This window comes from Balaenoptera ricei, chromosome 19 (assembly GCF_028023285.1).
Source record: "Balaenoptera ricei isolate mBalRic1 chromosome 19, mBalRic1.hap2, whole genome shotgun sequence".
Taxonomy (NCBI): domain Eukaryota; kingdom Metazoa; phylum Chordata; class Mammalia; order Artiodactyla; family Balaenopteridae; genus Balaenoptera; species Balaenoptera ricei.
In genome coordinates this window covers 46,269,114-46,289,876 of record NC_082657.1, presented here as the reverse complement: position 1 = coordinate 46,289,876, position 20,763 = coordinate 46,269,114, and the positions used below count along the sequence as shown (strand labels likewise).

The following is a 20,763-nucleotide window of genomic DNA, read 5'->3' as shown; positions in this document are numbered from 1 at the left end:
AGAAAGCCCACGTGCAGCAACAAAGACCCAACACAGCCAAAACTAAATTAATTTAAAAAATTAAATAAAATTTAAAATTCAGTTCCTTTGTCACACTAGCCACATTTCAAGTGCTCAAGAGCCAAAAGTGTCTATTGTACAGCACAGATACAGAACATTTCCACCACCATAGAGAATTTATTGGACAGTACTGATCTACATCATAAAATGCCTTGAGATATGATAGAAAAAGATAACACATTAGGAGAAAAAGAAGAGGTCATGCATATGTAATTTACACAATTAGCCAAATAGCCAAAACACATAAAAAAGTGAGCAATCTCATTAGTAAACAGGGAAATGCAAAGTAAAATATAATTTTTCACCCATTAGATGGGCTAAAACTAAAGACTATCACTACAATGGCAAAGTATAAGGAAATGAGTCCTTTCAAACCCTGCTGATGGACATACAGCCAACTCCAAAGGACAACTAAAAGTGAAAGAAAATGAACACAGTATGAGTTAGCAATTCCACTCCCAGGAATTAACCCTAGAGAAATACCCCCACGTGAGCACTAGCAGATAACACACTAGGTTGTTCATTACAATACTCTATATGGTTTACACATAAGACTGCCCACAGAACTCACCCTTAGAGCTAAATCGAGTGCTCATCCAGAGCAAGAAATGCTTGAACATCTTCTCTGCAGCCTGTGGAATGGAAAATCCTTTGCATACCATGCCTGCTAATCATATTTACTGGGTCCCTACAGCCAAGAGACTGTGGGGGAATAATTATAAGAATGCCACCTGGGCTTCTAATGAACCATTGTGTGACAATGGGAAAAATCCCTTTCTTCTCCTCTTGGTCTCCATTTTCATGAGTATAAAAATGAGGCCAAGGGCCACACAGTTTTCTTTCAGCAACCTTTGTGCCTCCCTCCCCCACTCCCACCCCCAACAAACTGAAGAGCTCTTCTTTTATCTGTATCATATGTTTCCGTTCAGAACAAAGTTCCATTTGAAGAAAGTTTCGATGCTTAAAAAAAAACCTTTAAAACCCTCCAAACTAGACGATCTCTAACTTTCTTCCAATATTCCAAGATTTTAGTTTCTCTCAGTCTAATTTGCTGTAATCTCCCTGGTAAAGGTTGCATTATCCATTCAAAGATCCGATTACTAGCTACTATATGAGAAAAGTGAATTTTTAAAGCATTTGAGTCAGGTTAGCAAACATGACCTTTCTCAAGTTGGTCTCAGATCAAAATTTTTCTGTAAAATTCGAATATGAGCAGCAGTCTGCAAAATGCCTGAAAAGAAACATAATGCACCTAGGTTATACAAATCCCTAAAGTAAAATCACCCTAAAACACATGCACCGAAGTGTCCTCTTACTTATACTGCTTTGCCTTCCCCTCCCCCGTTTCTCTAACTTGCCCCAATCAGTTTCTATTTCATTTGTATTCAAAGTCCTCTACTTAGGAAGAATTTCAAGGCCCAAAGCTTTTACTTCCCATACCATTTATGGAAGTCCAAATCACTGGCTGGAAATGTTGCAAAGGAATGCTTTCTACTTTCAGACAGTTTTACTTCTTCACTCAGATGATCTGTGAGCCCTCTCTGTCAGAATTACACCCAACACAATCCACAAGGTTTCAGAATATGTTTAAAGTTAAGTAAATCAAGTCTTAAACTATATTCCAGTTAATAAAGAGTCTCTGAATTTATAGCTCTACAGTCAGGGAAAAGCAAGTGAGTTAATATTTAAGGCATCCTAGCCTCCCTCTGGTCATATTCACTGTAGATCAGTGACCTGAACTTTGGTTTCAATCACATAAAAGAAGACCTAAAACATTTCTTAGAAAGGGCAGGATCTTCCAGTCCAGTCTATTCGTAATAGACTATTACTGTTTGTAATAGTGCAGTCTAATGCAGACTGGGAGAATATGTCTCACTAAGAAAATTTATTCAAGCAAGAGGAAAGGTATTTTACACAAATGACCTAAAAAGTTGCAGCTATTTGTTTAAATTACTCTTATCGCTGTAAAAAACATAAACAGGTGGGGTAGAGAAGTGGCAACCATTATAAACCTTGCTGTCTCTGTTCTCTCTTAGCAAACCTGAAATAGGCTGTCCTTCATATTATAAATTATTGGGCTCTGTTTCTCTCTCTTATCACCTCTGTTAATTCTCCTCCTACACACCTACTTTAAATTCTCACATTTTTTTTTTCCCTTTCCAAACTGGAGGGTGGGGTTCATCTCAGCAAAAATGTTTTTCATCAGCAATTTACCCATGATGTCATCAGAGCCCTCATATTTCTGTCTATACTACAGCCCTTCACCCCCGAAACAAACAAAAAACCGCACATACTGGGTTTCCACAGGCATGCAACAGAATACATCCACTGAGATGGGAAAGAAATCTATCTGCTTAGTTCAGGTTAACTTAGTTCTTCACTTTCTAATTTAAAAGATCACATTAAAACTAGTCAGTTGATAACACCCACAGGAATAACAATGTCAAAGCAAGCATAAGAGAACAGAAATGGTGAAATATATAGCAGGCTGTCTGGTCCCCACCTCCACTCCCACTCCATAAGAAAATGCCCAATATTTCCTTAACCTTTAGAACTGGCATAGAACATAAAAAGATGGTTACTGGGGCTGATATCCCAAAACCTGATTTTTCCTTTCAAATAAAATTATTAGCTCTACCAAAGGCCACGGGCATCTACTTTTCAGATGGAGCACTACAGTTAATATTCTTTCTTGAAACATAAGGCTGATTATCGCTGTCAGTAGTTAGGCTATCTTGAATAAGCAAGCATAGTTTCCCTGTCCTCAAAGGCAACTTGAGGCAAGTCCCCATGACTTTGCACAGGCTGCAGGCTGGAGGCTGGCAGACAATGAAGGTCATCAGCTCTCTGAAGCCTCAAGCATGTGTTAGGGAATAGAAGGTAACTATTGCCTTTTTCCCCTGAGAGTGTGGTCTAAAGAACAAACAGGACCTAAACAAGGTGGATGACTTTGTAGCTAATTGGAACACTATCTCAACTACAATATACCTTGGAGTTTCTGTTCGGTTTCAGTCAATGAAGGGAAATTCCTGTCCAGCATTTTAGAAAATAACATTCACAATGACTAGTCCTAAAGAATAACTTTGTTTTATTATCATTTGTGAAAACAGGTTAGACAATTCAAGAAAGGACACAGACAGTGCCCTGTTTTAGGTCCCAAATTTCTTCTTTTTGATGGGTGGTGGCAGCTGAGCAATGATGTCATCCAGAGGCCGTTCTACTGCCACTAGTGTTCTTTCATCCAAAAGATCCATGAAGAGTAGAGGCTGTAGAGAGATGGTAATGATTACACCAGGAGTTAGGTTCCGGGGCTAGTCCTGAATAGACTAACTAGAGCTAAAAGGTTAGCCTCGTTCAGGCTGGAGGGGTATAAATCTCTGACAATCCTTCCTGCCATAGGACTTAAAAGACTGGAAAAGTTGGGAGCTTTTAAAACTGAATTCCATCATTTAAGATCTCAGCAAGATTTTTCATGTTTCTCTGTATGGAAAATCTGCGATTCTCTAATTTCTTCGGAATCAATGTTATTAACAGAGGGGTTTGGAGCCTAAATTCTTGACAAATGGCAAGTTACAAATGCATCAAGAAGTTAATCTTACTTGAATAATTTATAACACCCCCCCCCACCTAAAAAAATTCTGCAGACCCCCAAGAAAATGTTCCAGGGTGCCCAAGGAACTCTGATCTGAGAAGCATGAATATGGAACTTGTGAGTTGGCACAAATAGCTGTAGTATCATAAGCTCGATGGATATCTGTTCTAGTACAGTGAAAAGCCGAGCCCAGAAAGGAACATCTAATAAATTCAATGACTTCCATTTGCTCGAAATTTATCTTGTGGAACATTCTCCACTGGAAGTCAAATTTAAAAGCCAGCTTTAACACAAAGACCCCAACTGAGCTCCACCATCATTTCTCACTACCCATGTATTTCATTTTGGTGAAGGATGATGTGCCTGCCTCTAATCTACTGAGGTGAGAACAATGAACTACAAACCTAAGGGACAGACAGTCTCAGAAAGGTCACTGGTTTCCCAAAACCAGGTTCTCTGCATGTAAAATGAAGGCACTCTTGTCTATTGTGGGACTTATTACATTTTGATAATATCACAAGGAACCAACCACCCAGAACGTAACACAAAATGTATTACCTTATATTTCTTAGAAATTTTAAAGGCATGAGCTGTGCGCCTCCTGATGATATCTGATTCATTTGTGGGAGGCAGTGGATTGTAGAGTAAGGTTTTGTCATTTGGAAGAGGCTAAAAAGACAAAAATGTGTTGTTTAAATCATTATTTTTTTTATTGGGTCTCTACAGAACAAAGGACAATAGTGATTTTTTGGGGGAACACAATCTTCTGTCATGTTATACACTTACTACCTCCCTGACTCTTCTTACTTCAGGAAGAAAGCTGGAGCCACTCCTGCGGCTCTGCTGTACGTGGTGGTGGTATGTGGCAAAGAGAGCTTGGTACTCTACGCCAGCAAGATTGAAGGGCCCAGCCGGGGCTTCTGGCCAATCTCGTCAGTAACACTTTGTGAGACACAAACAAACTGGCATGTGTAGGAGCTCAGTCCATAAAGGCTCTGCTTTCTAGACTCTCCCCCAACCAGGTCATAGACTGGCCAAGTGGCTGAACTTCTCCGCAGGCAAAAATGCAACACAAACCAGCCCCACTGATGTCACTGACACCTCGAGAGACGGCCTCTAGCCAAGCAAGTGATATTTTATCTCTGACTTCCTTGGGAAATAGCTCTGCCCTGCATGAGGAAGTGATGGACTTATCACCAACGCTTGGGGAAAAATATGGGCTGATCTAGGCTGAGTTATAAAGAGGCAAACGAATGGGAGGGGCCCTTCCTGTATCACTCATCTCACAGAAGGCACTTGTCAGCCAGCTCTGCTTCCCACACCCAGAGGACGGAGGGCCCATGAGATGAGTTCCAGTGACACATCACCATGCACACTTCCTTTAGAGCCATCTGCTGCTTTCCCTGTGTTCCTCCTACGCCCACCTTCACAGATACACCAAAACACTGTATTGGCTGTAATCTAAGCCCAAAGTGCATTATAGGCATGGCCACAGCTCACACTGCTCCTAGGAAAGAAACTGCCTGCCCAGAAAAAAACACGAAATTTGGGGTGAATCAAAACTGCAGCTGGCAGAGGCTGGACTCTAGAACGGAAAAGAATGCTCACATCCCACCTAAATCACAGCCTTGAAGAATGGAATTTTCCTAACTGGTCATTTTTCAAAACACTAAGACCAAACCCTCAAGCCTGCAGATAGTGTTTCAGTATATTCAGCCAAGGGGCACAAGTGGTCAAAACCCCAGCCTGTATCTCCTTTAATGAAATCATGTCAGTCATCCCAGGGTGCAAAGGCGGAAGTGATTCAGCCAAACCAATGGTATTCCCTGATTATGGTCACTTTCCGAATACGGACCTAATCTCTTTCCTACTTAAGTTTACGTGCTGAGAGGCAAAGCAGAGAAATAGTCAAATCAGCAAAAACTAGTACACAAGGGGCTGCCCCTTCCCTGGGAGCCTCATGAGACTGGGTAGGAAAATGAGGAAATCTGCAAAACAAAAGCTCCTCTCCTCCAAAGAATGTACTAGCAACCTTTATTCTGATTCTCCTTCCTGTAATTTATTGTCCTCCTTTGCTTTTAGAATGGAAAGATTCCTAAGTAAAGTAGAACCAGCGAGAGCACAGGTGGTAGTGGTGAAGAACTCACCAACGACTTGTCGATGATGCAGAACATGTACGCATCATGGAGAAGGATGTGCATTGGTCTCTTGGGATGAAAACTGATATGTGTGATGGGAGTATCCCTTTGGAGCCAAAGATGATGAAACCCCTGCTTCTGGATGGTCCGGCTCCATTGTGTATACTGTTTGTCTGGAATGCTGTACTCAAATACCTGAGGAAGGATATGACACAGAGCAAGTGCAGGCAGGTACCCAGAAAGACCAAAGAAGGGTCAGCCTGAACCAGAAAATAATCTATACAAACCTTGACTGTATCATATTCAGCCATATTCATTTTCACTACTTTTTTTTTTAATAAAAAAATTTTAAGGTAAATTACAGAATAAACAATTCAAACAGCACAGAAAGGTTTATAGAGAAAAACCACCTGCAATCGTAATATCTCTTTTCCCCAAGACAAAAGCAGCCTGTTTCTTGTTTATATCTTTTCAGAGATATTTTATGCATACAGTACACATTATTCTGTATGTTGCATTTTTCGTTAGCATTATACCATGGAGACTGACCCATATCAATGTATACACACATCACTCATGCCCCTTTTGAAGAACATGTAATAATCTACTCACTTCTTGGATGTACCAGGATTTATTTACCTAGTCTGCTTAATGAGCATTCAGGTATTTGCAATCTTTGGCTACTACACATAAAGCTATAATGATTATCTCTGAATCAATGTCTTTTTGCACAACTAAAAGTATATACCTATGGGAAGAACTTCTAGAATTGGAACTTCTGAATCAAAGATTATGTGGATTTAAGTTTTTTTTTAGATATCTCCAAAATGTCCTCTAAAGCAGTCATACTAATTTATGCAATATATGAAGTGCTGTTTCCCTAGCCGCACTGTGTATTATTAACTCAATCTCTGTTAAACAGGTACCAAAAAATTTCTCGCTAGTTTTAATGACAGAAGAACTTAAATGAGAGATTTCATTTTCTGGATATAACGTGTATGTGTGTGCATGTGTGAGTGTAAAAACTGCTAATCAAAGTAGCAAGCATCATCTGCCTAGTGGTCTATTTAAATGTGCTTCTTGGATCACATTTAATCTTTCCAATAGCTCGGTGAGGAAGGTATTATCAAGCCCATTTTACAGATGAGGATATATAAGTATTGACAAGTTCATACATAATATATTCTGTAGCTCAGATTAAAGATCTTCTTACAATTATATTCTCCTTACAACTTGGTTTGGAAAAGTGGCAGACAAAGAACTAATTTTGCCCATTGTATATTCTTGCCTCCTTTGTTGAAGATTAACTGACCATAGGTGTGTAGGTTTATTTCTGGGCTCTCTAGTCTGTTCCATTGATCCATATGTCTGTTTTTGTGCCAATACCATGCTGTTTTGATTATTGTAGCTTTGTAGTATTGTCTGAAGTCTGGGAGGGTTATGCCTCCTGCTTTGTTCTTTTTCCTCAGGCTTGCTTTGGCAATTCTGGGTCTTTTATTTTTTTAATTTTTATTTATTTTTATTTATTTTTTAAAAATAAATTTATTTATTTTACTTATTGTTGGCTGTGTTGGGTCTTTGCTGCTGCGCACAGGCTTTCTCTAGTTGCGGTGAACGGGGGCTACTCTTTGTTGCAGTGCGCAGGCTTCTCATTGCGGGGGCTTCTCATTGCGGAGCATGGGCTCTAGATGAGCGGGCTTCAGTAGTTGTGGCATGCAGGCTCAGCAGTTGTGGCACACGGGCTTAGTTGCTCTGCAGCATGTGGGATCTTCCCGGACCAGGGATCGAACCCATGTCCCCTGCACTGGCAGGCAGATTCTCAACCACTGCACCACCAGGGAAGCCCCAATTCTGGGTCTTTTATGATTCCATATAAATTTTAGGATTATTTGTTCTAGTTCTGTGAAAAATGTCACAAGTAATTTGATAGGGATCACATTAAATCTATAGATTGCTTTGGGTAGTATGGCCATTTTAACAATATTAATTCTTCCAATCCAAGAGCAGGGGATAGCTTTCCATTTCTTTGAATCATCTGCAATTTCCTTTATTAATGTCTTATAGTTCTCAGCATATAAGCCTTGGTGAGTCGTATTCCTAAGTACTTTATTTTTTTGATGCGATTTTAAAGAGGATAGTTTGTTTACACTTCCTTTCTGAAATTTCATTGTTCTCCCATATCCACTCTAACACCTGAGTCCATTTCATCGCTAGCCTAAAAACAATCAGTAAAACAAGCCCTTGAAAATTCTTCCTCCTTCTCATACCTCTTTATTCTAGAATCTCAGTATTTCACCATTCCATTGTGCCCCATCAAGCCAATGAATGTTACTGGCCTATGATGTGCCCAGGCCATACATGGAAGCTTTACTACACATAAGAGAAAACTACCTTTATATTGTCCAGTACTATCAAAGAAAAGCTCCTCCAAAATTGTCGTTATCTCAGCTTCCAAGTTACTATCCATTTGGAGGGAATTAGAAAGCACTGGGATCTCTTACCTGCTGGTCAGAATGAGCAATGACAAGGTTGTTGGTATTGGGGGCGATGGCCAGAGCAGTCACAGGGAAATTGTAAGCAGGCACTGTGCAGTGAAGCTGGGAACAAATAACAGAAACAGAAAACTAAAATAGGATTCCTTCCCTCAGGAAAGACTGGATGGTCTAGGTCAGTAGTTTTAAAATACCGCTCCTTGGAACTCAAAAAGTTCTATTCTATGGAAGTTCCGTAAACGTCAGCCATTTCCCCAAACAATAAACTTTAATTGCATTTTTTAAAAAATGCAAGTTTAACTGTCAACAAAACTAACAGCATTCACAGAGAACCTCAGAAAAAAGCTTTCCCTGCTGTCTCTACATTTGTATGAATTGCTCATAAACATGTCATTGAACAGGGAATCTACAGCTCTACACTGGATTTAAAAGAAATAAATGCCTAGGCATGGAAATTTATGTCCAATCACAAGGCATGTGCACTAGTACACAGGACCACCTTTAAATGCCAGGCAAGGCTCAAAGAGCAGTACAGGCTTTTGCCACAGTGCAGTAAAGATTAAGTCATGCAGTAACAGGCAAACCCATTAAATGCTGCAGTTTGATATCGTTCTCTAAACTTTTAATGCTTATTGTAAGTTTTTCGTAGTTCTTATTTGACTTTTAGATGACGATGACAACTTGTAAGGGAACATCAGTGATTCAATCTGTGAATGGCAATATCATCACTAATTAGTGAAAAAATGTTTTCCTGCTATTCCTATTTCTGTTTAATTTTAAAATACCTTGAGATTACAAGGCAAGCTATTAAAGGAAATTGTTACTATCTGCATCTATTCATCTGGGTAAATCAGAATTTTCCTCCTCAAAATACAGACATAATCTGGATGTAGATTCATTACTCATAAATCCTTAATTTCAAATTTCTGTGCATGAGTGGTTTCACTGTTCCCATTGACTGATTTTAACATTAGATTATAGCTTTTGGGTTCCAAACAAGTAAAACAGGAAAAATTTTTGGTTAAAAAAAAGTCCAGCAATTTTCCGGGTCATATCAATGTGCCTTAAGTCTTATAACTACAGAGCTAACTTCCTCCTGTTTTCTGCTACTAAACCTCATGCTCACCTTTAGTTGTTTCACATTGTACACATGGACTCCAGCACTGGTACCTGATGCAGCTAGCCAATTTCCATCTGGACTGACTGCCAAAAGACACATGGACTCCACTGTCCCTGTGAGGACAAAACAGTAGTTAAGCCTCTGAATTCAGTGTCCACAGTCAGCCAGCCCTGACCTAAAAATGATGGCGAAAGCCAGCAAGAGCCTCGGTTTTAAATTACTCATAGGACAATTTCTAGATAGTTTTGCAGATAAGTTCTAGATGCTACACTGTCTACTATTTTAATTTAATTAGCCATCCTTCATGGAAAGAGGAGCCAGAGAGATAAACCAGAAAGCAGCACCTGCTCAGAACTACCATGAGAAAGGAGAATCAGGGTAAGAGCTACCACCAAAATCTATACCTTAATTGTTTCAAACTCCTTTCCTATCAGATGTTTTTTATACAAAGCTACAAACAGCAAATAGGCTTGAGGCATAACTTTTTTTTTTTTTTTTTGGCTGTGTTGGGTCTTGGTTGCTGTGCACGGGCTTTCTCTAGTTGTGGCGAGCAGGGGCTACTCTTCGTTGTGGTGTGCGGGCTTCTCATTGCGGTGGCTTCTCTTGTTGCAGAGCACGGACTCTAGGTGAGCGGGCTTCAGTAGTTGTGGCTTGCAGGCTCTAGAGTGCAGGCTCAGTAGTTGTGGTGCACGGGCTTAGTTGCTCCGCGGCATGTGGGATCTTCCTGGACCAGGGATCGACCCTGTGTCCCCTGCATTGGCAGGTGGATTCTTAACCACTGCACCACCAGGGAAGTCCCGAGGCATATCTTTAATTTACTAGCTGTATATTTAGCACTAAGGGAGCATGGGCACATATGAGCCATCTTTGTCATTAAAGAATTTTAAACCAATCTGGCATCATGAAGACCCATGTGGGATAAAAATCAGACAGTGATGCTATATGCCAAAGTAAGTGCTGCATGTAACAACCCCAAACAATGAAAAATCTTTATAACTAGACATAAACCAGATGCTAAAGGATGAGCGAGGTGGGTAGAAAAGGATGGAGAACAGCGTGACCTAAGTGACAAGGACAGGAATACATAGGTTTGAGGGCTGTGAAGAAACTAGCCTGACTAGAAGGGGAAGTGAGATGAGATAGGAGGAAGAAATAAAGTTATATACATAATGCAGAGCCCAAATTTAAAGGAGTGCTAAATGCAAGGTAAATAATATAAGTTTTATAATAAAACCATATACAGGTACTCAATAAATACTGTCAGTTTACTTCATCTGACTCCTAATTTGTATGTTTCTTTTCCTGTTTGCTTCTGGGGCAGCTTATGAACAGTGAGAGTTTAAGTTGATTTTAAAAAGTTGATTTTCCAGGCTGATGGAGTCTAAATAACAGTGAAGTCACTACAAGCCAGAAAAAGGGAGAAGGAAAAAGGCCCATGGGAAGTACTGGGTACTAAGTCCTTAGCAGTTAACTCATCAGTAGTTATCTATACACAGTCACTCATTCATGCATACTCATGTTCTCAAAACATATGGAAAAGTGGTCATAAGCATTAGGACAGGTAATGAAACTGTATGTATAAGCTCATCATTATAAAAACAAACAACCAAAAAGATTAACATGTCCATAAAATACCTACATAACCAGCACCTACTGGAAATATATAAAATAATAATGGTAGTTATTTCTGGGTGTCAGGATTACAGATGATTTAACTTTCTTCTTGCTCTGCTAACAGAACTCCAAGAGGGTGATGAAACTTCTCTGGCCCCAAATAAGAAATCAAAAACCCAGTGAGAAAAGAGTAGGTGTGAGCAACACTTCAGATTTCATCGAGCGTTTTCACTTGCCAGGTATCTCCTTCTACTTTAAATCGCAAACATGTGAGTGAAAGTGTAATTTTTGTAGGGCAGAAAAGAGCATTAGTGAACCCCCAACAACTGAGGTTTAAATGGAAAAAAAGAAACATCGAGACTGACAACTCTCTCCCATGGCCAATTACCAACTTCTCACCTGACTGAGGCTGAAAAGTATGCAGGTGCTTGAAGCTTCCCTCCAGCAGCCGAATGACATGCAGAGACCCTTGATTTGATGCCACAAAGAGCTTCGTTGAATCCTCAGAGAACAAAATCTGAAGGGCAGAGCGAAGGAACGCTGGCATTTTGGAAACCTTGGGGGAACCAGTAACAAAAAATCAGAGAGAGAGAGAGAAGTTAGACCCAGAGCCCATCAAAAATAATCACAGTCAGGCTTAAATCATATGAATGCTTACCGTCTCCAAGGAAGCCAATCAACCAAGGACCTGGAACACAGACGTGCCTACTGTAACCTATCCACCCCCCTTGTCATCTCCTCAAAAGCCGAACCTTTACTGCCACTTTCTGGCATTTCTCTATCCTCCAAAAACATAATTTTAAATGGCAATAAGAGACTGTTTTATAACAGGTTTCTCCAAATAGCTTTTCACTGAACAAGGATTCATATCCAGGACGTTTCCACTTCACACAAAAATCGCCCACTTATAAGGTTTCTTCTTATTCAACCAGACCTGGGGTTATCACTTACCCTTTGGAGGTTTATGTTGTCATGTTCATAATTCAAACGATAGAGAAAAAACCGAGAAGCTGTAGAATAGGCTATCCAACTTCCACATGGGGAGATACAGCTGCAGATAATGTTCTCAGGACCCTGGTAACGTTAGGAAGCAGGATGAATAGTCAAGTAAAACTTCATACAAGGTTCACTATAGCATGAATCCTCAAGCTCCTGCCACTCTGAATGTATCCACAAATACCGACACATAATCCTGACACTCATATGCTATGTGTCACTATGATTATTTCAAAGGTAGAACATCTAAGTGGTGTGGCTTTGATTTCCAAAACCCAGAACAGAGGTCTCTGAATCCTATGAGTTTATCTCAGCCCTTTGCATACTTCATGGGTAGCTTCATAATAAACCCTAACTTTAGAAACCTGAGCAGGGAGGCATTTAATGCAGTGAAGCTTTGGAGGCCCAGTGACTTGGGGACTGATTTTCTGTTTTGGTCAATGACAACCTGCTTTAAAGACCTGTAAGAGATATTAAGTGAAAAAATTTGCGTAACACCGGAAAAGTTTAGTGTAACATTTATGTAATTCAAAAAACTCAGGGCTTCCCTGGTGGCGCAGAGGTTGAGAATCTGCCTGCCAATGCAGGGGACACGGGTTCGAGCCCTGGTCTGGGAAGATCCCACATGCCGCGGAGCAACTAGGCCCGTGAGCCACAACTACTGAGCCTGCGCATCTGGAGCCTGTGCCCCACAACAAGAGAGGCCGCGACAGTGAAAGGCCCGTGCACCGTGATGAAGAGTGGCCCCCGCTTGCCACAACTAGAGAAAGCCCTCACATAGAAACGAAGACCCAACACAGCAAAATAAAAATAAATAAATAAATAAAATAAAAACTCAAAAAACATCTGAGTGTATGTAAGTACGTATATATACACACATACGTATTCTCACACACAGAAAAAGATCTAGAAGGGTATACAGCTAATCAATTAACAGTAATTATTGCAGGAGAGGGGACTAGTATTAAAGAGCTGGGCAAGGATATAAATTATCAATATTGTTTGAATTCTTCATAGTAAGACTGTATTCACAAATATTTGTGCAATTAAAATAAAGATTTTTAAAAAGGAAGACACAAAGCTGTTTGTATAGTATAGTCCCATTATTGTAGAAAGAAAGGATGTATACACATGCACGCATGGGTGAAAATTTTTTCTGAAAGAATATATAAGAAACCACTGGCAGTGATCATCTCTGGGCGGGGTGGGGGTTAAGAAGGAGGTTCATTTTTCATTGCATACTCTTTCGCATTATTTGAATTTTTAAAAACTATGCATGTTATTTTCATAATAATACCAAAAGAAGAAAAACGAATTTCTTGTATTCATTCATCCAATAAATTCTGAATGCCTGACTTACAATCATAGGAAACCCAGCTCTTTTGACAGTACTTCATTCAAATAATTTTAGATTTGAAACAGTTTATGATGTCAACTAAGAAACCCTCAAAATTCAGAATGAGAAAAATGTTCTGGATTTCAGAGTCTGAACACACAGTTAAATTTCTTTACCTTTGTCTTGAGGTGAAGTAAGTGATCTGCATTTTTAGAGAGTGGAAGGGTATCCCCATTCTTTCCTGGAACAAGAAATATCCCTTATATTTTTCTTCCCAAAGAAAGGTTATTCACACATTTTTTCTTCTAAAAAGCCATTCCTGGGTAGAAAGAAATCTCTACCACTGGGAAATCAGAAAACTGTCTGACGTAGTAAGCTTACAGTTTTCTGGGGGTATGTATACGAAGAGGAAAGCAGCGAGCACTTCCTTAGCTTCTACTTGGGTGCCCTGGATACAGCCTAGGGCACACCACTATTTCTCTGAAGCCGCTCCCCACAGCCAGGCATGCAGGTGGATGGAAATGAAGTTTGTGTGGCCTCGACTTCAACTTCATTTGTTCATTTTGGAGCCTAAAGCAAAAGCCTCTAACCTACTATAAAACAACAGGACCCAAACAGGTATGTCATACTTAAGGCCATGAGGCTGTCACCCTGGTACGATCCGCACAACCTTCTTTTTCCTGCAGGCCCGTCACAACCCCACATTAAAACGTGTCATTTTTCAACAGCCTGTTTTGATCCCAGTCTAGCCAGGGAGAACTTTGATTCCACTACCCTCAGCACCACTATATCCTGCAGTGCACCATACCGAACTGGAAACTTTTCACTGATGATTCAGTGTCCTGCTAACAATTTTAACACTCTGAGGAACTCCTCTGCTCTATCTAGTGGGTGGGAAACCATAAGTTCAAACGGACACAGACAAATCTACTTCCATTTTTCCACAAGCAGAATTTCAACTGCCATTTCTGGCTTCTATCTCCAGTTTTCTTATTGGAAAAAAACTTTCTCCCATCTTACCTGTTGCAACTGTGGATCCCAGTCGCCAAAGTTCCAAGTGATGAGCAAACTGGAAGAGGAGAAGCTGCTTCTTTTTTGCACAGGAAACGAGACGTCGCTGTATCCAAGAATCAAAAAGACATAAATAAGCCGGAGTCATCTATTGCCTCAGTACTGGATACAGCAGCAACATCTCAGAACACTTTTTACCGTTAAAATCCATTTACTTGATAAATATTTCCTAAGTATTACCATTCGCCAGGCACTGTCCTAGGATCTAAAAACATAGTGGTAAATAAAAACCTAGCTACTGCTCTCAACCTTATAGTTTAAAGGGTTGACATAAAATTAAACAGGCAATTACATTAAGTGTGCAAAGAATTTTAACATGGCTAAGCACAGTACGTAATGAAAAAAAGTAGAAAGGCCTCATGGCAGTAAAGACAGGCGCCCAGATGAGGCTCACTGGTAAAGAGTACTCAGGCGAAGAACGTAGGGCAGGACGTTCCAAGCAGAGGGATGGCACGGGAAATAGCTCAAAGGGAAGACAGCGTTAGAGGGAATAAAAAGGAGTCTTTCAGAACTGCCAGACTGAGTGCAGATGGGGGTGGGGGTACTGCAAGTGCATGAGAGCAGAGGTGAGGGAAGAGGCTGTCTTCTCTGGATCAAGACAGGTTTCATAAGCCATGCTAAGGAATTAGGTCTTTACGCTGAGGACAACAAGGACCAACAAAGGCATTTAAGCATGGAGGGATGAACAAAGTTGCTTTTTGAACGGATCAATGGAGAACAGGCTGGAATGACACAAATCTAAATAAAAGGAGATTGTTAACAAACTACTGTAAAGAAATCCAGAGAAAAGACACTGACCCAAACTAGGCTAATGGCAGTGTAGACAAAGAGAAATGGCTAGATTCAAGAGAGAACGAGGAGGTAGACACAGTAAGGTTTACTGGTTGAATGGAATGTAGAAGCAGGTAGTGGGAAGAAGAGTTTCTAGCCTGGAAAGATGACTGATTTACCTAGAAGGAACACTGAAAGCCTGGATTCTCCTGCTCCCACCCAGAATAATAAAAAGTCCAGCCTTGGGCTTCCCTGGTGGTACTGTGGTTGAGAATCCGCCTGCCAATGCAGGGGACACGGGTTCGAGCCCTGGTCCAGGAAGATTCCACATGCCACGGAGCAACTAAGCCCATGCGCCACAACTACTGAGCCTGTGCTCTAGAGCCCATGAGCCACAACTACTGAGCCCACGTGCCACAACTACTGAAGCCCGCGCACCTGGAGCCCGTGCTCTGCGACAAGAGAAGCCGCCATAATGATAAGCCCGTGCACCGCAACAAATAGTAGCCCCTGCTTGCCAGAACTAGAGAAAGCCTGTGCGCAGCAACGAAGACCCAATGCAGCCAAAAATAAATAAAATAAATAAATTTATTTAAAACAATTAAAAACAAACAAACAAACAAACAAAATCCCCATAAACCACACCTACTGGGAAAAGGGAATGATTTCCCCAGAAATTGAACTAGGAATGCTACTGTAAATCGCTTGGCCCCTGTAAATATCTTTGCCAGAGGCTTGCCTTAGAAAGAGAAGGAAGAAAGAAGAAGAAGGTAACTACAGAAGGCCAACAGATCTGCCCAAGAAGAGTGAGCTGTGCTGTCTTATGGGACAGGCAGACCGGGAGATGAGGGCGTGGTGGGCATTAGAGGATGATACTTACATGGGGAAAAGTGATTTTTCGGAGAGCAGCATCGTAATTCTTTACCTCCACCTTCTCCATGAGAGGACGAATGACTAAGTGGGTGTCTGTGCCTGGAGTGGGAGGGAGAGGAGAAAAAATATCGGAATTAGAAAAAGTCCCACATGAAAATAACCAGAGCTGGGCAGAGTAATGAAGCAGCCCCGGCCAAGACTGAAACCCACCTCCAGATATCAGTGCTATGGGGCTGTGGGCCACGGCTCGCACGTCGTGAGTGTGATGCTGAAATGGCTTTGTCCGCACCCACTGCTTCTCACTGCTGTTGGAAGTCACAGAGACCAGCTGAAAATGGAACACTGTCCCCTCGGCTGTGCCCACCACGAAACTGTCTTCTTGCTGAGAAAGTAAATCATTAGGGAGGTACATTTGAGCAAAACAGGGCCCAGTTTTAAAAATATTCCCCGAGGTTTTCTGTCTGGGCAGCTTAGGGGGAAAACCTATGCCCAGAATTGGAAGGGAGGCTGCAGGGGTCTTTTTCCTCCAGAAGCTAACAATTCCATCAGGGGAGCAAGTTCACGCATAGGTAACAAAACGCCCCCTACTGACAAAATTAACAGTAAGTACTTCAAACTGTTAGCGTGCTTTCATATAATGCAAACCAGACCTCATTAGAATAGCAACAATATTGGGGAAAGGGGAGGGGTCGCAAAACTGGCAGTCAAAAGACTGAAGCTTAGAAAACCCTAAAATTCACTGTCCTCTTCTTAGAGATGAAGAGAGGGTGGGCTGAGGAGGGGAAGTGGCCTGATCAATATCACAAAGATGCAGATTCCCTGGTCCCCAGTTTAAGGCTCTCTCTTGTCAGCATGTTGAGCACGAGGATTTCTGTTAGTTTTAAAAGGTCTTACTGTGTCTTCAGCTACTTTTTAAAATTCCTCTATAATCTCAAAACCATTTTCATTTTAACTCGTTTTTAAAAATGCACATAACTTTGAGTAAGAAAACAAAACAGGAGGCTTGATAGGGTAGTGAGAAAAATCAGAAACCTGGATCAGTAGTTAACCAATCAAACAGTGTAAAGAGTAGGTGAGCCAGTCAAGAAAAGTGAGATGTCTGAACACATGTGAGCATGTAGCTGCCATCAACTACACAATGACTGTGCTAGGAACGTTGTATGTCATATCATCTCTAATCCTTCAATAACCTGCAAGGTTAAGTATCATCTGTCCTATCAGGAGAAACTATAAAAGACTGAAATGAGCATAACAAATACTGGTGTCCTTGTCTGGTGAGCCCTTTGATTGTCCTAGAGCTACTTTACAACTCCATAAATTGTAAAAACACTGAGAGTGATGCAAAAGATTCTCTTGCATAGAGATGCAAAAGAATTTTGCTTGGTAGAATGCAGCTGATGATTGTCCTGTGGACACTGAGTCCTGCAACAATTTGTAAATCATTTCAGCATTCCTGATGGCCTTACATAACTGTGTTCTTTGATTTCTCCCTTAGAACTGCTTGTAACTTACTGGTTCCCTCATTAGTTAATGAGTTACAGAATATCTCTGACATACTTCCATTTCATGTTTGGATGAGTTATGATGTTACCCTTTTTCCCCCCTATCATCATTTAATAGCCCTTTACACAGATAAGGAAACTGGAATTTCAAGAGTTTACCTGTCTGTCAGTTTACAGACGTGTATCTGCCGCCAATTTGCTCCGGGCACAGGCCTCTCCCTCACCTCCTCTAAGGATACTATTTGAAAACCATTAGCTTAAGGCAAAAGTGGAAATACTGAGCCACTTAGGAATTCACACGCTCTCTCCATCACCTCCACTAAAGAGTTCAAGTGGCTGTTTGCTCAAAGTACTACCTACAGAGAAGAACTGGGAAGGGAGGCCTATCACTCCACATTCTCTTTCCCTGAGGTGGAATCATAAAAGAACTGAAAAGCAAACAAAAGAAAAGGGCTCTCTTGGGGTGCAACAGGAATGAAGCAAGGGAAAAACAGACCTGGGGGGGGGGCGCACAAGTGCACGCACGCACGCACGCACACACACACTAACTTAATCAAAGAGTGACTGCTTCACACGGAACAAAAAATCTCAGGACTGACCTCTAAATGAAGGCAAATTTTCCCTACAACTCCCTGCAGGAATCAGTACTTGCCTACTTGATGGAGGTGAAAGGCTTCTAAGAAGATCAAAGGACTGGGTGTTTGCCACAATTCACTCTTTAGTCAATGAGAAACCACTGAAAAGAAATCCAAATATAACCATCTGTTCTGGCAAGAGAGTATGGAGAAAAGCCTTGAAATTAGGACTGGTGTCAAAAGAGATGTGAAAATGGCAATAGCACACTCGCTGTGCCAGACACTCTACTTAGCACTTTACAAGCACAACCCATTTAATCTTTCCTCAGACGCCATGCAGCATGTATTACTAACCTCCTTATTCTCACAGAGGAAGAAACTGAGACTTAGAAAGAAGCAACTTGCCCAAGGAAGACACGTGTAGCTATTAAGTGGTATGACTGGGATTCAAACCCAAGTCTGCCCAACTCCAGAGTTTGTGATAAGCATTTTTGAGGACTGGAATTTGTACAATTGCATGTTTCAATTGAAAAAAAAAAAGTACCACAATCCCTTGATTCTCAGGCACACATTTTCCCACATCTTAACATCTCTGAAATCAAAATATTTATATCTGTTAACCTGTGTTATGTGACATCTTCAGATAAAGAATGAACATCAAAACTTGCAGAATACGGATTTCCCTCGTGGTCCAGTGGTCACGAATCCACCTTCCAATGCAGGGGACGTGGTTTGATCCCTGGTTGGGGAACTAAGATCTCACATGCCACGGGGCAACAGAGCCCACGCGCCACAACTAGAGAGAAGCCCGCACCACAACTAGAGAAGCCTGCACGCCACAATGAAGAGCCTGTGTGCTGCAAGGAAAGATCCCACGCGCCACAAGGAAAGATCCCGCAGGCCATGACGAAGATCCCACACGCAGCAACTAAGACCCGATGCAGCCAAATAATAATAAAACAAAACAAAACAAAACAAAAACAACTTGCAGAACAGTTGTCAAAAGCCTAAAAGAAAATCTTGGGACTATATTGGAGCATCTTCTACCAACACTGTGGATGGCTGGGAGGCATGTGTGAGAAACATGGACCCCAATAACTGAGTTCAAGTGATTCAGAGTCCAACTCTGAACGTGAAGAAGTTCTAGGAATACCCTAATCATTTTATTTCACACATACTTTCCTTTTTATATACGCGTAAGAGTGATATAACAAAAAATTTCTGTTTAAGTCTCAAGAAGCTCTTCAATAAGTAAAATATAAATTTTATGTTTAAAAAAGCATTGTGTCAGTTTATATTATAAAAGCTTATATTATGTGCTTATAAAATATAAATTTTACATTTAAAAAACCACTCTTCATAGTTTAATAAAAGTATTTCTTCTTTCCCATGATAACAAAATTATGACATGTTACAATCATTTGTATCTAAGACTTAATGCAATAGATGGGCTTCCCTGGTGGCGCAGTGGTTGAGAATCTGCCTGCCAATGCAGGGAAACGGGTTTGAGCCCTGGTCTGGGAAGATCCCACATGCCGCGGAGCAACTAGGCCCGTGAGCCACAACTACTGAGCCTGCGCATCTGGAGCCTGTGCTCCGCAACAAGAGAGGCCGCGATAGTGAGAGGCCCGCGCACCGCGATGAAGAGTGGCCCCTGCTTGCCGCAACTGGAGAAAGCCCTCGCACAGAAACGAAGACCCAACACAGCCAAAAATAAATAAATAAATTAAAAAAAAAAAGACTTAATGCAATAGAGTAATATAGGCACAAGGTAGAAGATCAGACAGTATAAAGTGGTACACAGTACAAGTTACACCTGTCTTCCACCTACTCCCCAAAAACTTTCTTCCAGAAACTGTCATTATTTGCATTTTCAATATTTCCAGAGATATTCTATGTATATACTAGCAAAACTGTATACACATAGAATATGTTTCTTTTCTTTTCTCTTTTTTTTTAGCCATGCCGCGCAGCATGCAGGATCTTAGTTCCTTGACCAGGGATTGAACCCACGTCCCCTGCAATGGAAGCGCTGAGTCTTAACCACTGGACCGTCAGGGAAGTCCTAGAATATCTCATATATAAATATCTAATATATAAATCTACTCTACCTTTCCTTAATACACTATTATATACTATATTATACACTGTAATACTGTTCTGCTTTTTCCCCTTACCAATATATCCTGGAAATTGTTCCATAGTAATAAATATACATCTTCTTTGGTCTTTGAACAGGTGCATAATCCTTAAATAATTACACTTTAAATAGTACTAAATTTAATAATTAAGTCTTACTGTCTAATAATTACAACCACTTTGGATCAAAACTCTATTTTAAAAGGAGAATTCCTCCCACTCATTTAAACCTTGACTTCAATTATAGTTTATATGTGACATCTACATGTTTTATAGGGCTTTAGCACTAACAAATTGTTCTCATGGGAAAAACTGTGGAAATGGGATAGGAACATTCTACAGGCAAGAAAAGGAAGCAGGAGTGATCTCTACACTAGAAACACTTAAGTAAGAAAATAACACTCAAACTAATTACGTAAAGATAACAGATCTAGTCAACAAACCTCAAAGCTCAGACAGAGAGACAAATATCATATAATATCGC

At 40.8% G+C, this 20,763-nt stretch overlaps 1 protein-coding gene across 3 annotated transcripts in view; it reads right to left on the bottom strand.

Moving 5' to 3' along the window:
- Positions 1-3,131: 3,131 nt before the first annotated feature.
- UTP4 (UTP4 small subunit processome component) overlaps positions 3,132-20,763 on the bottom strand; it is a 33,323-nt gene continuing 15,691 nt past the window's right edge. For 2 of the 3 annotated variants that reach the window (XM_059905486.1, XM_059905487.1), the window contains exons 7-17: positions 16,274-16,445; positions 16,071-16,162; positions 14,369-14,465; positions 13,525-13,589; positions 11,968-12,090; positions 11,416-11,572; positions 9,409-9,515; positions 8,292-8,387; positions 5,800-5,985; positions 4,211-4,321; positions 3,132-3,326 (exon numbers count right to left, since the gene is read on the bottom strand). In XM_059905486.1, the coding sequence (XP_059761469.1) occupies positions 3,210-3,326; positions 4,211-4,321; positions 5,800-5,985; positions 8,292-8,387; positions 9,409-9,515; positions 11,416-11,572; positions 11,968-12,090; positions 13,525-13,589; positions 14,369-14,465; positions 16,071-16,162; positions 16,274-16,445 (1,323 nt within the window). In that variant the 3' untranslated portion in view covers positions 3,132-3,209. The remainder of the gene's footprint in view (positions 3,327-4,210; positions 4,322-5,799; positions 5,986-8,291; positions 8,388-9,408; positions 9,516-11,415; positions 11,573-11,967; positions 12,091-13,524; positions 13,590-14,368; positions 14,466-16,070; positions 16,163-16,273; positions 16,446-20,763) is intronic. The other variant, XM_059905485.1, reaches the window with a different exon arrangement.